The sequence below is a fragment of the Mustela nivalis genome (assembly GCF_964662115.1).
Source record: "Mustela nivalis genome assembly, chromosome: 8".
Taxonomy (NCBI): Eukaryota; Metazoa; Chordata; class Mammalia; order Carnivora; family Mustelidae; genus Mustela; species Mustela nivalis.
The window spans coordinates 77,894,642-77,915,072 of record NC_139027.1 but is presented as its reverse complement, the minus strand read 5'-3'; the positions used below and the strand labels follow the sequence as shown (position 1 = coordinate 77,915,072).

The following is a 20,431-nucleotide window of genomic DNA, read 5'->3' as shown; positions in this document are numbered from 1 at the left end:
GCCTCTTGGGACTTCCAGTTGATTTGGGAGCCAATATTCCTGTCTCGAACACCCATTGCAAGAGTTAGAACAACTTCCATGGAAAAGGTGGGACTTGGCTGGGGCTGGAAGAAGGAGTTACAATTGCATCGGCAGAGATGGGCAGAAGTCACCATGGCAGGGAGAGAGATGGGGCAAAGGTGGGGGGTGTGGGGCAGGAACACAGAGGACGGAGAAAGGGCCGATGGGTTCACCAAGCTGCCGGGGGTAGAATCCAGCATGGGGATGGATGCAAGGAGGGCGAGTCCGGGGGGTGAAGACCCCCCGGCCCCACTTCCCTGGAACACACGGCATGATGCCCAGAAGCTTGAAGGAGCTCCTGCTGTACTCTTCTAGGCACTGACTGACTGCTGTTACCCAGGAGTCGTGACTTGGATGATGGAATGGATCTTGTGGAAAGATTAGCATTATTATTTGTAGGAGGAATAATATTAATATAAGCTTTGTTCTGTGGAAACTAGTGACCTGAAAAACGTTAATAAGTAGTCTGTGAAAGAAGGGGCTTTGAGACAAAGCTATTTTTGCACTCGGCTCTTGGAGGTTCGCCACGTACACTGGCGGATTAAAGGTTCTCAGACCTCCTAGGGTCAAGAAACCGGGTTTAGTGCGTTTAGGACAGGCTTCTTCAAACTTGACATGAAATCTTTTTTCTTTCCTGAATAGCTTCTCAACATCTCCCTCAGGAGGAGGGCTCTGCAACACAGTTTGGGAAAGGCGGCTTTACGGTTTACGAAGCAAAGCACCTTCCCATTCATTTCCTTATTTGATCCTTGGAGTAGGCAGGTACTGTTATCCTGATTTTACAGATGAACAAAGTGGGGCTTAAAGAGATCTGCTGACTTCACCAGGGTCACCCGACTAGTTAGGAGCAGAGTCAGAGTCAGATCTGGGTCTCTGCGTGATGCTGCGTTCGTGGAACGTCTGGAGAGCTAGACCCTGCAGACACGGCAAGATGGAGCAAGGATCGAAGCCCACAGGGAGACACTGAGGCCAGGCTGCTGGGCTACAATGGCACCAGAAGGGGTGGCCAGTGGGCAAGCATGGCAGGGGAGGCTGTAGGTTGGGGTGATAGTGGGTAACTTGGCAGGAGAGGATGTTTGCAGATCACCCCAGGCTGAGATCAGAATCAGGAGAACCGCACCGAGCAGGGAGGAGTGAAGATTTCAGCACCCATCAGTCCTGCTTGGGGTCTTTTCTCTGGGCTTGAGCTGCATAGTTCAGTCCGTCCCAGATACCTTAGAGGGAAGACAGAAGGGAGATACAGAAAGCCCAAGGGATGGAAACAGGACCTGCTACTGAAGGATGTGAGTGTTGCCCTTGAGATGGGGAAGCCAAGTTGTGGCTCAGTTGCCTCTACCAGGAGGGGCTGGCTCCTGGGCAGGAGGCCGATGGGGTCTCCACCTCCAGTGTGTATACTACAAGCGGAAAGGAAAGGGCGGCCCTGTGAGGACAGGAACTTCGGAGAGGAATACCGAGCCCATCTCCACAGTGACGGGGAGGGTCAGTGCCTGAGTCAAGGGTGTGAAGATGCCTCTTCTGAAAGTCTCTGTCCAAGGTGGGATGGATTCACTTGGATTGAGGAAGGGGTTGCCGAGCATGGGTCTGCTGGGCCAGGTAAAATGAGTCTAGAAGGAGGAACAGGGCAGGGAGGAGTGACTTGGGAAGCACTTAGCACCATCCCAGAAGATGACCAAGAGATGTCCTTGATGGGGAGCAGGAGGGATGGAGAGCGGCCGAAGGAGTAGTAGAAGAAGAGAGTGGCAGAGGAGGTGGTGTGAAGACAGGCGAAGAAGAGAAGCAAGGAAGAGGGCAGGAGGAAAACTTCTTCTGTAACATGGCCAAGCGTGGGCGGTGCCTGGGTCTCCAGTAGCGACGGAAGCAGGGAGCTCTCTTTCCCGGCTCCTTCTCACTGGGCACACCCGAGGGGGAGCACGTGTGTACAGAGAAGTTTGGGAAATCTGGAACTACTCTGACCCAGGTCCTCCCTGTGTAGCTACTGTTTGTGCTTCCCCTTTCAGACCTGAGTGGCCATTAGTCATGGAAACTGGTTTCAGTTCCCGAGGTCAGTCAAGCGTGGTGATGGAGCTCGATTCCACAGGCTGTCTGAGCGTCGTCCTTCGCTGACTGGGGACCAGGGACCAGGGGTCAGTCAGCACAGCTAGGGATGTTCTTCCCAGAGGATCTCTAGCTCCATTTCACGTTAGTCTGGGGAGCCATCTAGCCTGGCTCTGGGCTTTCCAGAGGTCACAGAATCCTCGGTAGCATGTGAGTGACTGTGCCATTCTTCAAGAGCTCTAGAGAAAAACACACTTGCCTCGCTCGCCCCCTTATCCAACCTGGCCCAGGCCCTTCCAGATCCTTAGAAGCATTTTAGGTGCATGTCAGTTACTCATCTCCAATTCAAAAATCAAACACCCCCACTTTGTGTAATTCCTATTAACCTTAGACACTGGAGAAGTTTTCTAAAGCAGGCATCTCTGGGAAATACCACCCCCTATTAATAGCCTGGAGACAGCAGGCATAGTATCCACCTATTTGAAAACGATTGGGGATTGTATCTTTACTCACTGATTTTATTCTTTGAAAAGCTGCTTCCTTCTCTCAGCAAGCACAAGACTCAACTCCAAGGTTCAGATGAGCAAACCCACAGAGACACTCCCTGTTTACCTAGACCCTTGGTCATCCCATACACCTCTCCTAAAATCTCCATGTCAGACTCAGCCCACACTGCGGAATCTAAGAAATGATGCTGGGACCTCTTCAGACCTTATCTCCTCCACAAAGCCCTCCCCACATCCCTGCCCCCCACTCAGGGGGGCAACATGGAGTAGGAGAGCGCGAGCACTGGCTAACCTCTTATGCTGAGCCTGGCGCTTCCTGATTATATGATACAGTGTGAAATCACTCTTTGTGACTTAGTCTTCTCATCTGTAAAATGGAGATAGTAACAGGCACTCCATAGGTTACCTTGAGGACTCAATGGGATGTCAGATGTTAGGTGCCTCAGTATAGACCCCAACATATAATGGGCGCCCAGGAAATGTGCCCTCCAAGTCTGGACAAACTGTGTGCCGTGGCACATTGTGTACAGTGTGGCAGTTACCCACATGGTCTGTGTGATCTGCCACTGATGCCACAGGCTTCTTGAACGGACTGAGACTTACATTTCTCGATAGGCCTCCAAATACCGAGCCAGTGCAGAGCCAGGGTCTGCCTGAACATTCTAGGGCTTTCTCTGGAAACTGAGATTCTTCCAATGGCACTGGGTAGCTCTTGGGAAAAGCCCCAGGGTCTTATAGTCCTCTATTTCTAGGACCCTTCAGGGTCTCATCCCCACCTAGCTGTCCATTTCTGGGCCCTGTTGCCCTCTGAGGTTCTCTGGACTCACCGGCCTCCCTCAACTCTAAGCCTTTGCCCAGCTAATCCTCTGCCTGGAACCCCCCCCTCTCGTTCCTGCCTTCTGCCTGCAGGTCCTCATCACCCAGCTGGGTTTCTCACCTTGCCCCTCCAGACCTAGAGGCCCCTCCTTCAAGCAGCCTTCCTGTCTTTCCATGCCTCTGAGGAGTGCCCCGTCAACTACCCTAACTCATCACAGCACGGAGCGCATGTATCCTCCTCCTTTCGACTCATCTGTGAGCTCTGGGCACGAGAACTGGGTTGAACTCCCATTCCGTCCCCAGCCCACCGCCTGGCCTGGCAAACAGGGATCAACAAATATCTGCTGAAAAAGGAGTGACTGTATTTCTCTTGCTGCTGCTATCCCTACAGCCAGTGAAGTGCTCTGGATTGAGGACCACTGGCAGTCGGGGTCCCACAGGGGCCTCCCATTTGGCGGAGCGTGGGCAAAGTGGCGAGATGGCTGAACGTGTGACTCAGGAGGGGCCTAGAGCCCAGAGAAACAGGTAGCCTTGGGCCTAGGTTGTGGGGCTTCCTCTGTGAGCTGTTGTCAGCTCGGGGGCCCTGGGGTTCCCTGATGACTGCAAAGAGACAAACACAAACAGGTTCAACAAGGGTTTGGGAAAATTCCATCAAGACAGATGGGCTAAGGGGAGCTGATGTCACTACCCCTTGTGGCTGCTGTTAGAGGAAAAGGACACTCCCGTTCCCGCTGGCATCCCTTCAGAGATAAGGTCTCAGAGCTGAGAGGCCTGGGGCCAACCATGGGGGCGGGGCACAGCTCTGGTATCTGCAGGGAGGGGAGGGAGGAAACAGTTATGCGAGGCTCCAGATCCTTCTGAGAAACTGCATCTGAGAAGCAGAGTGCAGGGGCCGGGGCCCTGCCTTCTAAATCACCAGGGGCTGAGGGCTAGGGGATCGGCGGGCTATGGCAGTGCTTCGCCATTGGCAGGGACAGGGGCGGGTGGCCCGAACGCCCACTTCCTGTCTGGCTGGTGCAGTCCCTTCACCGACTGCACTGAAGGCACAAACATGGGCTCTCAGAGGAGCCAGCGAGTCCTGCTTCTGTCTTCATCTGATTACGAGGAGATCAACAGATGACTTTGTTCTCAAGCACAGAGCAAACTCCCTAATCTCACAAGCTGGAGCGTGGAGCCGGCTTTCGTGTGGCCACTCTGCAAGTCCCTGCCCAGCTCTTTACCACTGCCTGGCAGGACAAGAGCAGAGGTAGGGGTCCCCGTGATACCCGCACACGGCCAGTAGGGGGAGGGTGGGGGAGGGGCAGGCTATGGCCACCCCGTCTCCAAAAGGCCAGCTTTTTTGGGTCCAGGTCCCATGTCAGGTCCCAGCTCCCTCTGACAGCAGCCCCACCCAGTCTCACCCCCTCCCGGCTCCTATGGCACTTCCTAGGCCATGCATGTGGCCTCTTTGAATAGGTCCTGTGTGTCCTTGTCTCCTCTCTGATCCCTGCCCAGTGGGGGATATGGCAGACCTTAGTATCCCTTGCTTGAAGGAATTTCATTCATGCTTAACAGTCAAACCCCAGATTCCTCCTAGCTTTGAAATGTCAATAGTCTTGTCTAAGCTCCACTTCACTCTTTGAAGTACTTGAAAAGGAAAAGCGAGTACTTGAATAATTAGAATGCTTGCTCACTATCAACGAACTGAATCTGCACACACACATATATATTCATGGTACCATACATTCGAAATAGTAGATGATGCGTGTCCACGTTTATACATACATGCTTACACGTGAAGGTAAATGAAATACAGAACGTGTAAGTGCATAATCTCTTGCCTGGCAAAAATGAGGGCTGGAACAGAATTTCAAGTTAACAATCATTTACCTAGAAATTTCTGCAAACATATCCTCCATCCCTTCTCCCCCTCTTAATTTTGTTAACCAAGCACTGGTCAAACTTCTGAACCTCATTTATAGAAATCAGCGTAAGATGTACTGAGTTCATCTCCCATTGGGTTGCCCACGGACCTTCTCCAGCACCTACCGTGCTTTGAGCCCTCGGTGGTTCCCTGCCATTTTAAAATCCATCTCCTTCTTAGCATGTGGTGGCCATAGCTGACCTCTCGATTCTGGATTCTGGTTTGAACTATGCTACGTGCTGTGGCATGACCTTCCACTTGGTGGGAACACTCATGTTAAACTGGTGTCTAAGACAGTACTGCCGTCTTACCATTTCTCATGCAGCTGTGATGAATCATGGATGCTCTTTGTGTTCTCAATCCAACGTAACCCCATTATGCTTGAGTGGTGTCTCCCCAAAAGATACGTTCAATTCCTCAGAATGTGACCTTATTTGGACATAAGGTCTGTGCAGATGTCATCAAACTGAAGTCATGAGGGTGGGCCCTGACCCAATGCACCTGGTCTCCTTTTGCGAAGGGGAAGTTTGACTAGAGAGACCAACGTGCACAGAGGGAAGCCCAGTGCAGAGCCACAGGGGATTGCCAGCTGAAAAACAGAGAAGCTGCCACGAGCCCAGGAACGTCTGGATCCATCAGAAGCTTACAGGGGCGAGGAAGCCCCGCCCCTGCCCCCGCAACTGCCATCCCCTTGGTTGTGGGGGAAGCATGGCCCTGCTGATAGCTAGATTAAAGACTTCTCTCCAGGACTGTGACACAACAGTTTTCTGTTCTAAGGCACCAGTTGGTGGTACTTTGCCAAGACAGCCCTAGGAAACGGACACAAACGCCAGTCTTCTGAAACGGACTTTTTGAATCCACATGTGACCCTTTGCACTGCGCTTTGATTTCTTCTTATTTTGGTACTTACTTCCGGCTTGTCGAGAAACCCCCAGAAATAACGATTCTGTAATTTACTTTTCTGATCTCAGTCTGTGACCAAAACAGGAGGGATGATGACTATACCTCGCTTGCCGAGGGTTCTAGGACACCCTGTAAGTCATGCTCATGTAAACTCTAAAGTACTGTGGGAATAGAACTCTAATTCTATCATCCATCTTCTCTGCTCTGTCCTTCGGCTCTGTGTCATCCCAAAACATGACAGGCACTCCTCCCGTTACTCCATTAAGACGCGTATGATAATGCCATGTGAGGCAGGCTAAGGCTCGATGCCCTCTGACCTCCGCCCTCTCGCAAAGCTGACAGGTCCACCAGCACACTTGGGCAGTGGGGGGGTGGGGGGGGGGTGGTGGCATTGCTGGTTAAATCCACTATGAACTGACCAGCCATGGTCACTTTTTCTATCTGGTTCAGGAGGCTGGTATTAGAGACTTCCAATTGCTTCGCTGGAACAAGGACACACAACGTCTGCCTCATTTCTCTGGTCCACTGGTCTAGAAATGAAGTTAATTGGCTCCAAGTGATTACTGTTTGCCCCTTAAGTGTCCACAAGCTATCTTCTTAGAGAAGCTTCCAGATCCTGCTCTTAAGAGCAACTAACTCCAAGTATCCCCAATCCACATGTTCTGTATTTTTGCATACAGGGGGACTGTTTGCCTGTCTCCCATCATTTGGTATCACTCTTCTGTTCCATCGAATCCAAATTACCAAACACAGCGGATTTTTCAGTAACAGGACAGGTAATTCCCCTGGGCCTAGAGCAGGAGCTCCATGCTGGATTGCCTGGAGCTCTGCAGAACAGTGATGCCCCGCCCTGAGTCAGAGACTCAATGCCATTGCTCAGGATCTGCCCCAGCCACGGCACGCCCTCATCCCCCTGGGGCGCTTAACTCACCTCCCTTGGATTTCAGTTCACTCTTAGTGATTTTTGCCCTAATCCTTGTACTTATAAGAGATTTCCCTTTGGGGAAAAGTGAGAGACAAAGTAATAGCCTTGCTTTTTGTCACTGGTGAACATGGTGTTCTCCATCCTGCCTATGCATCAAAAAAAGCCAAAAAAACAAAGTGCAACTGACAAAGGAGACCTCTTGCACTGCTGATGGGAATGCACACGGGAGCAGCCACTGTGGAGGACAGATGGAGGCTCCTCAAGAAGTTAAAAACAGAGCTACCCTACGATCCAGATCCAGATCCAGCCGTCGCACTGCTAGGCATTTGCCCAAAGAAGACAAACACGCTAATTCTAAGGGATACATGCCCTCCCCCACCACCCCAATGTTTACAGTAGCATTCTCTACTGAGATCCAAGATGTGGAAGCAGCACAAGCAGCCATCGACTGGTGAATGGACAAAGAAGGGGTGGTGTACGCACGTGAGGGCATGTCTGGACCTAAGAAAGAATGCCACCTCGCCATTTGCAACAACGTGGATGGAGCTACAGAGTATTATGCTCTGCGAGATAAGTCAGTCTGAGAAAGACAAAAACCATATGATTTCACTCATATGTGGAATTTCAGAAACAAAACAAACCAAGCACAGAGAGAGAGAGAGAAACCAAGAAGCAGACACAGGGATAGAGAACAAACTGATGATTAGCAGAGGGGAGTTGGGTGGGGGGAGGGGAAAGGAGATGGGGATTAAGGAGTGCTCTCACAGTGAGGAGCCCCGGTGATTAAAATAAAAACGTAAACAACAGGGGCACCTGGGTGGCTCAGTGGGTAAAACCTCTGCCTTCGGCTCAGGTCATGGTCTCAGGGTCCTGGGATGGAGCCCCGCATCTGGCTCTCTGCTCGGCGGGGAGCCTGCTTCCCCCTCTCTCTTGGCCTGCCTCTCTGCCTACTTGTGATCTCTCTCTGTCTCTCTCTCTCTGTTAAATAAATAAAATATTTAAAAAAACAAATTAAAAAAAACCCGTAAAAAACAAAAATAAAAAAACCCCAAAGGGCCACCACATGGACACTTGGGCCTTGCCCTGCACCTCATAAATTGGACCCTCCAGGGGTGATCCTCTGTATTTTTTTTTCAAGCTTTGTAAAATATGAATCCTTCGTAAAAAATACAAAGACAAAATACAAATCCTCTGTATTTTTTTTTTTTTTTAAAAGCTTCATAAGTGATTCTGACACGCAGCCTGGTTGAGCCCCTCTGTGTAAAGGACCAGTGGATCCCTTCCTCGCCTCTTTTCCTTAGCAGTTTCAGGAATAAGACTATGGTTTCTAGGTCTTCTGAATGTCCAAGAAATGCTCCAGATACATTTTCATGTGAGCTCTCCTAATTTTTAGATGATGCCAACTAATTCAACTAAAAAAAAAATATGGTTGCCTGGGTGAAGGGGTCACACATTCTCTAGCTTTTGACTTTTACTCTAGTAAAGTTACTTCCATCTTTTAGGGGAAAAGAAAATGAAGACCCATTTGCTTTTTAAGCAAAAATGATTCACTTCACGACACTTAAAAATGGGGAATCACTTGGTTCTTGACTGTTCACTGGTCCAGAGGAGAGGGTCATAGCAGCATGGTGTCTTGGCTGTGGGCCTGCAGGGCTGAGGAGCCCCCAAGCTGCAGGCAGTGGCCTCAAATGCCTCCTTCCCAAAATCTGGGCGACTGCCTTTTGTCTAAACCACTTCTGAGGAAAGCTTCTTAACGCCTAAGGCAGTCTCTATACGTATATTTTTTAAAAAAGGACCAAGTCCCTCTGAGAACCAGGCATTCCAAATGAGCCACCACAACTGAGTTCTGTCAAATCAGCTGCTGAAATTCAACCATTTCCACTCTGTCCTTGTCCTCTCATGATTGTCTGCTAGACTATAAAAGATACACACTTTTACAAACTATAAAAGATACACATTTTTACAAACTCCATTTCAAGAGCTACTTTGGAAATACTTGCCAGCTAACACCAGCCTCCTCCCTCACACCCAGCAAATACTTTGGTGAGTCAAGGAGCGCAGCCAGTTACAATCTGTTTATGAATCCGAGGGTCTATAAGGGGCTAAAGACCTGGCCCTCTGCAGGTCCTTACAGGGAAGGGCAGGTATCCCTGCTAGAAAGAAGCTGTTACCAAACTCTGTACACTCGCTACAGTGCTTTTTAAACAAAACTTCGCAGCAACCATCTGAAAGCTGGGTTCATCTGGAAGGCAGTGCCATCTAGAAACCCACAGAACATGGAAAGGAAAACCTAAGACACAACTCCCCGGCATCCTCTGCTTACCCCGGTCAAGTGGGGGAACTAGCCAAGGTGATTTTCAAAGTTGCCCTACCTCTAAATTCTACAGCTCAATTATTTTAAGTGAAGTATTTTTTTAAAAAAAAGATTTATTTATTTATTTATTTATTTATTTATTTATTTATTTGACAGAGAGAGAGAGGGAGAGAGAGAGAGAGAGAGAGATCACAAGTAGGCAGAGGCAGGCAGAGAGAGAGAGGAAAGCAGGCTTCCTGATTCCAAGGACCCTGGGATCATGACCTGAGCTGAAGGCAGAGGTTTAATCCAGTGAGCCACCCAGGCACCCCTAAGTGAACTATTTCAAGGCAGGCCTCTTAACTTGGGTTCTTACTCTAAAGCAGGAGTGGGGAGTTTCTTCGGAATGGCCATATAGTAAATATGCAGGTGTTGCAGGCCCTCGAGTCCCTGTGACGAGCAGTCCACTCTAGCACGGAAGCCCACAGCAGCCAGAGATAAGCTACAACCACACTGTACACTGTGGTCCAGGAACACTTTATGTACGCACACTGACATTTGAGCTTCATCTGATGTTCGAGTGTCATGAAACGTTCTTCTTCAACCAGAGGAAGAACAATGTAAAATCCATTCTTACTAGTGCAAGGGCTACATAAGAAGAGGCAGCGGGCGGGATTTAGCCTGTGGGCTAGTTTGCCAAGCCCTGCAGCAGGGAATGGACTTCCTGGCCTCCGTGAACCTCATAAAATACAGTACAGGCTGTTGTACGAATGGAAACATTTTCCCGGAGAGAATTTACTGTTTCAGATTTTTGAAGGGCTGGGATTCTTGATTGCTAAGATGCACAGATTTCAAAGTTTCCCCTTGTACAAAGCCTGGATCTCTCCAAGGCATGATAACTGTGGGGGAATCCACATAGAGGAGAAAGCCCTGGGAAACAGTCTCAGGACCTGAAATGTCACCTGTGGCTAAAGTCCCTCGGACCATGCGGTCACCAGCATGAAATGTCCCCACTAGCATATTCAGTGCCCAGCAGGAAGGCTGAAGCGACCCTATGAAAACGACTGGGAGAAGTCCCCTGGACTCAAACTATGTATCTGAGGCTCTTTCCAGAGGGTTCTTTTAAGACCAGGCGAAGCCTTCTGTATCGAAGCTTTAACTCCACAGACAGCATTTCTTCATTCCCTTTAGGGAAGGAGGCATTTCTGTGCAGCCCCGAAGGGTGGATACTTCTACCTGCTAAAACCCTTCCAGCCTGCCACCCTCCCGGGCCTGCCGAGGTCCAGACATAGGCACACCTTTGACTGTGACTATTTGACTCGAAAATCTGGTCACAAATACATAATGCATACATTTGGCCAAGAGTCATTCTGAGCCACGTGGTTCGCAGTAGGTCCTCCTCGTTGGGGAGCCTGATGACATTCAGCGTGGAGTTCATAAATGGCCTGGAGGTGCCTCTAAGTGAACCCTGGTTCCTGGGGGAGGCAGGCCTCATCCTCTACCACTAGCGGTGCCTGGCTCAGGACTGAACGTGCCAGTTTCAGGTTAATTACAAGGATCCTGCTCAGTCCTCAGAGGAGGGCAAGGCACAGGAGCTTCGCTCAGAAGGTGAGCCTGCCACCCTCTCAGATCAGAAATCAGAGTAAAGGAGGGTCCATTTTCCCCTCAGAGAATGCAAAGGACTTCGGAAACCATTCCTGAGGCCACAGGGAGTCTGTGCTGCTACTATAGGGAGGGTCAGATGCTGCTATATAGGGAAGGAAATACCCCTTCCTGGGGAGCTGTCCTTGACCGAGGCTGCTCTCCCTCTTCCATCTGGGCTGCTCTGTGCCTCCTTTCCAGGGCTCCTCAGAACTAGGGCTAACGAACAATGCACTGGGCATCTGTCTTGTATTCCTAGCGTTGGCACAATGCTGGCACACTTATTTCTGCACGTGGAAATGTCATAAAGCTCCTGGATGGAGGCTTTCCGGGTCCTGGGTCCTGCACTAAGTGCTTCACCCACCTGATTTGTTCCTGCTCACCCCCACCCTACGGGGAGGTGGGTGCTGCCATGGCCCCCATTAGGGAGATTGTGCAATAGCCTCCCCAAGGCACAGCCAGGATGGAATTCAGGTGTTCTGGCCTCGAGGCCCATGTCCTTAGGTGTACTGTTCTGCCTCCTGCTGAGAGGCCTCATTGTGTTCGTGGGTGCAAAGGGCTACAGCTTGGAGTCCAAGGGCTTCCACCAATAGTCTTGTTGCTGTGTTACAAACAAACAAGCAAGCAAACAAACACCTGTCTTCTTCCCTGTGTCCCTCACAGTCCATGAAATCACCATCCCATCCTTCTCACAGGGGTCACTTCTTAGACATTAGAGGTGACGAGCAGCAGAGCCCTTCAAAATGCTTTATTATGCTCAACAGTAAGAAATACATTTTGTATATAACCTAGTACACCTCCCCTCATCCCACCAGCCCCAGAGAAGGTTCTGCAAGCTCTACTTGACCTGCATCGCAGACTGTGCTCTGGCCTGATCTTCTCCTTGTTCTGTTCTACCTGACCTGAGCCCACCCCACCCGACCCTACCCTATTCTTCGTTAATTTTTTATTAACTCATTAAATAGATTTTTACAACCCACTGCTGGGGACACCCTGAAGCAGGGTCCCGGGGTACCCAGGAGGGGTGTAAGGGACTGACAATGTGTAGAAAACCCAGCACAGATATCCAGGAATAAACAGCCTTGGGAGGAAGGAGACCGCACCCTGCGTGCCGCAGCTCGCCCGAGGCCTGAGCACCCGAGCTGGGCTCTGCAGCGAGCTGGCCCCACGCGGCAGGACATGCAGCAGCAGGGCCCGCGCCTCTGGCAGAAAGTGGGCAGGCCCACGGCAGCAAAGCTGGCCCCACTCTGCCTCTTTTGCACATAACATCTATTTCTCAAAAAAGCCGGGTCCTTGCTGACAGCTGTTAAACACCTTTTTGGTGCCCCAAGAAGCTTTTCTACCTGGTCTTGGCACCAGCCCTCTTTCTCCACTCACCAATCCCATCCTTCCCCCCATATTTATGAAAACATTCTAGATAGAAATCAGTTCTCTTGGCAGTGATTTATTATTGCTCTGCCTGCTGGCTTTGGTAAACACTAATGTATGCCTCTCAAGTCAGGATGAGGTCAAGCCACCTCTCTCACTGCTCAACAATGTCAGGTTTCCCAATGCAGCACCCTAGCACCCCACGTTCCCAGGCATGAACTGGAATAGCTCTTGGGCCGTAAAAGGTGAGAAGAGAATTTGGAGATGGAGCTAACAGAGAAATATTCTCTGGGAAAACACTGTAGATGGACAGAACTCATTCACTCACCCACCCCACGCATAGGTATCAGGCCCTTCCCACGTGCCAGCAGTAATGCTGAGGATACAGCTACGCACAAAACAGATAAAAATCCCTCCCCTAACAAATTAACTGGAGCTGGCTAATTGTCCGTGTTGAGTGATGGACACATAGGGATTCTCTCTACTGCTGTCCGGGTCTGAAATTTTCCAAGGTAAAAAGTTAAAGATATAATTCTCAAATCTCAAATGCATGATGTAGAGTGAAAGAAGCCAGGCACAAAAGAGCCCCTACTGCAAGACTCCGTGTGTGTATATATAAAAGTCTAGAAAAGGCTAATCTACTCTCTGGTGAGAGAAAGCAGATCAGGGACTGCCTGGGGCAAAGGGCACCTGGGAACTGTTTGGGGCGGTGATGTACTATATAGTCACTTTGCTGGCAGTAACACGGGCACACCCAGTTGTGAAAAGGCATCAAAATGTACGCTTTAAATGGGCAGGTGTTAGTCTATGTAACTTTTATTACAATAAAAAGTTGATTTCAAAGAACCTCCAATCCCTGTCCTCATGGGCTAGAAGACATTTTAGGGATTAATTGAGTCCCTTATGTTCCAGAAGGGAGCAGAGAACTTCAGTGACTTGCTCCGCATCTCACAGATACAGGACATGGGGTTGTTATGTATCCATAACCAGTACCAGGCCTGTCCAGTGTTTTCCCCCTGGCTCAGTGCCTATGGTACATGGTGGGGGCTCAATTCTGGAAGCTCACATTTCGAGGGGACTGTATTCTGAATCATTTACTGGAACAGCCACATCCCATGTGCCTGGGTACCTGTAGCCCGAATCTGCCCTGACTCCCCAGGAGGACCAAGAGTCCTGTGGTTTCTAAACACCAGCTGAGATGCCAGGAGGAGGGGGAGTCTGGCCAAAGCCCCAAGTCAAGGTCTGCTTTGTTTCCCGAGTCATCACAGATGATAAGCTCCAGCCCAGGCTTATCTTCTCATCTCCCTACCTCAGGCAAGTATTGTATCTCACTGCCCTGGCCATTCTTGACCTTCTTCCACACCTAGCAGGGCTCACACACCTGAAATATCCACTGACTTTCAAGCTCCAAGCTCTAAGAAATCCCCTCCAAGGGTGGAGTAGGTCCCAGAAAGAAGAAGCCAGAATCACACAGAGGGTTGGAGCGCTGAAGGCCTCCTTGCTCTGAAATCAGAACCATAATGATGTGCCATGTGCCCAATGTGTGTTTGTCAAACCCCGGAATTCTAGAGTAACGTCTGAGTGTCAGGTTTAGGCCCAATCCAATTCTGTTACCATCTGCTGCCCTGGCAAAAACAGTGGGGAGTAAATAGGGTACTGAGGGTTTCCAAGAACTGCGGGCAGAGCTGGGTTTCCAAGAACTTTTCTCCATGACAGCCAGCGGGGCCCCTGGGGACTCAAGATCCTGGACTTGGAGGCTGGTGTGGGTGGGGCTCACTGTCAGGGTGCATGGTTTCCCTTGGTGCCTGTACCCTTCAAAGAGCAAATGCTGGCTGGAGGCCTGGAGGCCTGAGCCCCTCTACAGGGAAGGTCTGAGGTTCCCTCTGCTTTTACTTCGATGCCCAGTATCCAGCCTCTGACCACTGGCCCTCCACTCTGGGCTGCCAGACTCTCCCCATGACTCTCCTTTGTAAGAGAGAGGTAGGAGGGCACTGTCTTCTATGATACCACAGGGGGGAAGTGGCTCCCGTGGCCCACAGAGACCCTGCCTGTTGGCCCATCTGCAGAGGCCTCTCTTCTGCACCCTGTCTCTCCTTCCTGTGCTCTAACCTCAAGAGGCAAACCCCGCAACTCCCTCCCCAAGTCAAGTTCTGGATTTGACACCACACTGGTCTTCCCCCAAGGACCTCATGTTAGAGGCTCCTCCTGGGGCCCGAACTCATCAAGATAGTAACATTAAGGTGATGGTAGGGGATTCTTTTTCTTCCTGTGTCAACCAACCTTCCCCTCTATGCCTTCACAAAAAGCACAAAGTACATACTTGCTGGATTCCTGCTGAAAACTGTGGCTTTGAAGCCTGCCCTTCCATCCCTTCCCCCTCCAAGCCACTTCTCTGGTGGTAGCTGTCTCTCCCTAATGCTTTCTAGCTTTCTCTGCCAAGATGCACCTCCTCTGAGAACCTGCTGGCCTTTGGTCAGACACAGGCTTCCTGGTAGATTGTGTGTTACCTCCAGTGCTAGTGGAGTGGGGAGGAGATTTAATTCAATATACACTGGTGTGATGAACCCACGAAAGCAAATCCCAACCTAACAGCGGTGAAGGCATAAATGAAAACTTGGGAGCTTATGGAAATGCCCAGCACAGGGCTTGAATTCCTCCCCTGGCATGATTGGTGTGGGTACCAAAGTGATGTGCGGGTTGAATCACAGGAATGCTCCCGCAGACACAATTCTCAGACCGAGAGATCCCTTGTGCAGAGTCAAAGACTCTCTGCTGAGGCTGTTAAGCTTAGAAGTCCTTGGGAACCTGCTGTGCTCATGGAGCCATGGCCACGGGGTCTTGGACAGCCAGCGCTTTAGGGCTGGGTGTCATGGCTGTGCTTGGCAACAACCCCTCTGAGAAAGGAGGTACAGGGAGTAAAGGTGCTGGCCAGCTCACACAGTAAAAGGGGGCCAGACCTTGGAGGGAAACTTGGGGTTTCCCAAAGGGCACAGAATGAGTCTCTGCCTTGCTGTATCTCTTGGCTCCCTAAGCCCCCCACCCTGGCTTCCCAGACTGGGACGGGGCCAGAATTAAACCCCAGAAGGCTCTCTGCCAGGCCTTATGTGCCCTTCTGCCCTGTGATGGCAGCTTCCCTTCACATGGGCCCCTGGCCTCTCTGGGCACCGTGCCAGGTCCAGATCCAGCCCCCTCGGCTGAGACCCCCAGAGTCTCCGGAACCACCAGGGGCAGCACCGTCCCGACGCTCGCTACATCCCAAGGACGGTGGTCCTCACTTCACACAATTTGCTTTGCACTCTTCCTCGCTCTTCAGCACGGTCGACATTGCTATCCCCACGCTCTGGATCAGCGGCCTGAAGCCCAGGATCCTCTCTCAGGATCCTGGCCTCCACACACCCTGCGGCCTCCTGCCATCCTGAGCTCTTGGGTCCTCACCTCGGGATGAGGGGGAGAAGGAGGGGCTTTTACCAGGTTGGGGGCTGTGGTGAACGGAGAGAGGCACGAAACTCCTAGCGATCCACAGTTTTGTCTAATCCCGTGAATAACTTTGAGAGGCTATTTTTAATCCCCACGTTATGGATAAGGAGGTGGCACTCGAGGAGGCCAGGGGTCTGCGGTGGGGGAGTGAACTCCCAGGCATCCACGGTTATCCTGTGACAGCACTTTTATTCCACCCCAAGTCTCTCTGCGCTCAGAGCCAGTCTGGTGTCCTGTGCCATGTCACTACCTGGGCCAGCGGCCAGAAACGGGTTCCTGGACATTTCGCATGCCCTCCAGGCCCGGCAGTGTCCTGGATCTTCGTGGGAGCTCGCAGCCTGTTGGAGGCTCAGGGCTCTTACTCGGGCATGGATATAGGCCAGGTGGGCTGTCCTAACTGACGGCTATAGGAACTGGCCGGGCCCCGTCCCTGCCCTGCCAGGTTGGGGAGGAGGACTGGCTCTAGCAGTCACCCACAGCTTGGTCTTCGTGGTACCTGCTCTCAGGTGGTCCTTTGGGCCAGGGGACTAGCTTTAGGCGAAGGGTTTGCCTGCTCAGTGGGGCTCCTCCCTCAGGCTGCAAAGTTGGTGAGGTTGTGAGGGTCTCGAGCCCACTTCCCAGTTTTCTCTCAGCACAGCCCGCTCATGCAGGAGCATGCAGGAAGGGCCTCCCTTGAGGGTCCCGCCATGCAGTGTAGATGGCTGGATGGAAACGGATCATGAGGTTGGAAAGGCCTCCATGTCAGCGGGCCTGAGGGCTCACCTACCTGGACAGACTCCCCATTCTGGAGGCCTTACCTTAAAGAGGGGCATTCACACTGAAGCAAACTTGAAAAGAGAGAACACGTACACAAAGAGACGTTTACTTGGCCGGCATTTCCCTCATTGCCCTTGGCTTTCACTGAGGAGAGCTGTAGGTGTCTGGGGGAGGCAGAGCTCTCCCACCTCTGAGGGCATCCCCCAATTCCAGTGCCAGAGCCCTGGGAACCATTATCTCAGAGCCTAATGCTTTTTGAGCAAAGGAGGAACACACAGGAGAGAAGCGGGGAGCGGCAAAATACTTCCAAGGCCCGCACAGCCAGATGCTGCTGTCCCACAGCACCAAACACATCGCTTCTGCCTGCTATGGTCCCTGGAGAAGGCGAGCCCACCAGTGACGCAGAAGCGGACTGTGCTACGTTTACTGGCTCCTGGATGATGCTGCCCACTTGGAACGAAATCCCCAGTGGGATGGGCAAATGGATTCTACGCTTGGAGATTTTCTCCAGCATCACGGGTCGGGGTTCCACCTCACTGGCTTCTCCAGTCCCCCACCCGCCCACTGCTGAGGGTCCTGCCGCCCGCCCTGTGAGCCCCTGCTCTGAAGCAGGCCCCCTCCAGAGATGGATGTGTGTATGCAATGGCACAGAGTCTTCGGTCTGGCGTCGATGGCACATCACTTGTGAGAAGTCTGAATCAGTGGGAGGGGAGGGGGCTGGCAGGAGGAGGAGAAAAAGAAAAGGGAGGGAGGGAGAGTATAGAAGAATGCTGCCGGGATGAATGACAGGAAATCCCCACACTGAAGCAGGGGCCACTGCAAAATGTCCCAGCGTAGGGGTGAGTGCAAAGGGGTGTAAACCCGAATGATGGCAGGCAACCCCGTGGGACTAATGGCAGCTGGTAAATCAGGCCAGGGGTTAGCCAGGGAGGCTCAGGCGCCGGGGAGCAGAAATCTCAGCCTAGAAAACATCTCAAGAAGGCAAAGGCCTGGAGGGGACAGCAGCCACTCACGGTATGCCAGGGAACTGGGCCAGAGGCCAGAGGCCAACTACAAATCTGGACAATCTCGGTGAGATCTTCGGAGGGGCGAGGCTTCCTACAGAGAGGATGGAAACCAGGCCCAGAGACTTGCCTTATCCTCAGCCCCTGTGGGGGTGATCGAGGCACCCAAGGCTTCAGCTGAGCCGGCCTGGGTGGTGTGCAGGGGCGGCTTAGCCTGTCCACTGTGGGCTCCACTGTTGAGGAGCCCCAACCATGCCGCGGGAGTGGGAAGAGTCAGGGGCTCTAGAAAATAGAGCACTGTGTCTTGGCTCTTCTTAAGCCCGGACTGGATGACATGATTTCACCCAGCCTCACCTCCAGCACTTCCCACCAGACAAAACCAATTCCCTCCTGAATCAGACAGGCAGAACCTGGCCCAACGTTCTTAGGTTCAGAATGTCCAGCTAGTTCCGCAGGGTAGTCTCTACCCAGCTGCTTTCTGGGGGTGGTGGCATTTTAGTGTGATGTCAACAGGACATGGGGAGGAAGCAAATGGAGCTAGTCCAGAACAAAGGAACCCCAGAGATCCCTCAGGGTCCCAGGTCTTTGACTGAATGCCCTGGGGGATTCTGGCATGATGAGACTGGGGGGCTGGGGTCCTGTGTATTGGTTCCATTGCCTTCTACAGTGTACACACACTGTCTTCCTGAGGCCACCACCAAATTACGAGGCTGGTGATGTTGCTCACGTACTTGTCCTCTCCTTTCTCAAGGAGCCTGTCCCTAAGATTTAAGAAGCCCACCCTCTCCCTGGAGGCCTGTGCAACCCACTATCCTGTTCACATCTTCCCAATGTCAAGCTCCAAATCTGCTTTCCTTTCTCTCTCTCTCAAAATCTTTCCTTCCCAGCTCTTCTCAATAGGCATCTGATGTGCCCTGAAGCTATGGGACACCTTCAGCCTTAGGACAGCCTGTCTTGTGATGGAACCCTTGCCCTATAAACAGTGGACAACTTCTGCGGGACATAGTTCAGACCCCCATGTCTCCCCAGTCACCTCTCAATGGGGCGGGGGGGGGGCATCTGTTCTGCCTTTGGTCCCTGGCCCTGCAGACAAAGCATAGCCTTCCCCACTGCTGGTGTCCGAGCCACTGGCTACTCGTACCCCCAGGGTTAATCCTGACTTAGTAAGAGGTGGGTGGTGGCTTATAAAAACCGTGTGCGAGTTCCACCTGGGTCCCGCGAGGCTCTCAGTATGTTTGTCACTGTGGTGGGCCTTAATTTGGCTTAAAATTCGTTTTTGCTGTATACAAGCCCATGGAGGACTTAGGGTAGTGCCCTCAACATTCTTCAGAAAAGAGCTTCAACTTAGAGACAGACTCAGGACACCTTTCCAGCCTGCTCAGAGAGAAATCTCTGGGATAAAAATGTGGTCAGATAGTTAAATAACTTGAACACATCTTTAAAGATCTGTAGCTGAGAACTCTATAAAGATCAACAGTGTTCAGCTCCAAACGTGACCAGAAACATCTCTTGTGCAACGTAATAAGTTCCCTTTCTTCTCCTTCTTTCAGATGTTCTCTCTCTTCCAAACAGAATTCGAACCAGCCAGACAAATGCCCTTCTCTTGACCCCCCACAGCATAGGATAATTCTGGGGGTCTGTGGGGTCCAGTAGGAACATGCACAGAAGGTGATGTGAGAAGGCAGGATGAAGTCAGTCTTGGGGCCCGTGGACTCAGCTGGACATCGTTGGGAGCTCCTGGACAGCCCGTCCTTACTCTTTGCCACCCTCCCTGGGGATGCTCATCCCCCTGGAAGCCTAGTTGAGCCCCTGAGCAAAGCAAGCAAGCAGAGTCCTGCCCTCTGGTTCCAGGTTGGGGGCTCACAGGAGACCCAAGGGAGGGAAGCACGGGTCCCTTGTACCCCGGGTGGAGATGGAGTCCCACCTGACCCCCAGGTGGGCTTGACCCCCTCATGCAGGGATGGACTTCTGCGGCCAGTTCCCCTGCACTCCCAGCTAGCCGTTCTTGCCTGTCCGAGCTGGCTGAGGCCTGCCCACCGCCCACCCGTGGGTTGGGTCATGGGTTGGCCTCCTGAGTCCCTCTTCCCTCTTCCCCTGACCCTTCCTCTGTGTCGGGCTCCTTCTCCATCCCTCAGGCCCACAGACACGGCACACCTGTGCTTCATGGCCTTCCCTCACTCCGAGCAAGCCAGCTACAGCTCAAAGGGTCACTTCTCTTATGTTTGCCTTTTCATTGGCTCAGCGTTCAGACAGAGGGTGGTGGCCGCGTGAAGAACCCCTGGGAATGCCAGGCCTTGGGGAAGGGCTTCCGGAGACAGGAGCTTTGCGGGGCCCCTGAAATCTTGGAACAATCTTGTCTGCCGGATCTGAGCACTGTTCTGCCATCTGTTCACCCCACAGAGAGGCTTTTCTCCAGGAATCCAGACTTTAAAACTTCTTTGGGCCTTTTCTCGTCAAGATCTTCCCAAATTCCATGCTTCTCTGTGGCTTCTCAGCAAAGGCTCCCACGCCTGCCTCTGCCGCACCCCAGGCCCGTTCTTCCCTTCACATCCCCTGCTCATGGTCCCCTGGGGTTGGCCCTGTCCTCTGGCACCACACTCCCAGGAGGGGCTGCCTCTTTAGCCCAGCTGGCTCTCTGCAAGCTTAGCTTTGAGTCATGTAAGTCTTTCTGCAGACCTGCCCTTGCTGATGGGTCCTGCTCTTGTCCAGGGACCCCACTGGTCAGGCCTGGATTCACTACTTAGC

The 20,431-nt window shown here is 51.9% G+C and overlaps 1 protein-coding gene across 7 annotated transcripts in view; it reads right to left on the bottom strand.

Annotated features, from left to right (window-relative positions):
• Positions 1 to 20,431, bottom strand: part of PRKCE (protein kinase C epsilon) — a 516,689-nt gene that overhangs the window by 4,105 nt on the left and 492,153 nt on the right. The window contains exon 15 of one of the 7 annotated variants that reach the window (XM_082746979.1): positions 16,724 to 16,753. The exons of the other annotated variants lie outside the window; for them this stretch is intronic. Within the exon in view, the coding sequence (XP_082603105.1) occupies positions 16,739 to 16,753 (15 nt within the window). The 3' untranslated portion in view covers positions 16,724 to 16,738. Of the gene's footprint in view, positions 1 to 16,723; positions 16,754 to 20,431 lie in introns of those variants that run through there. 7 annotated transcript variants of the gene reach the window in all.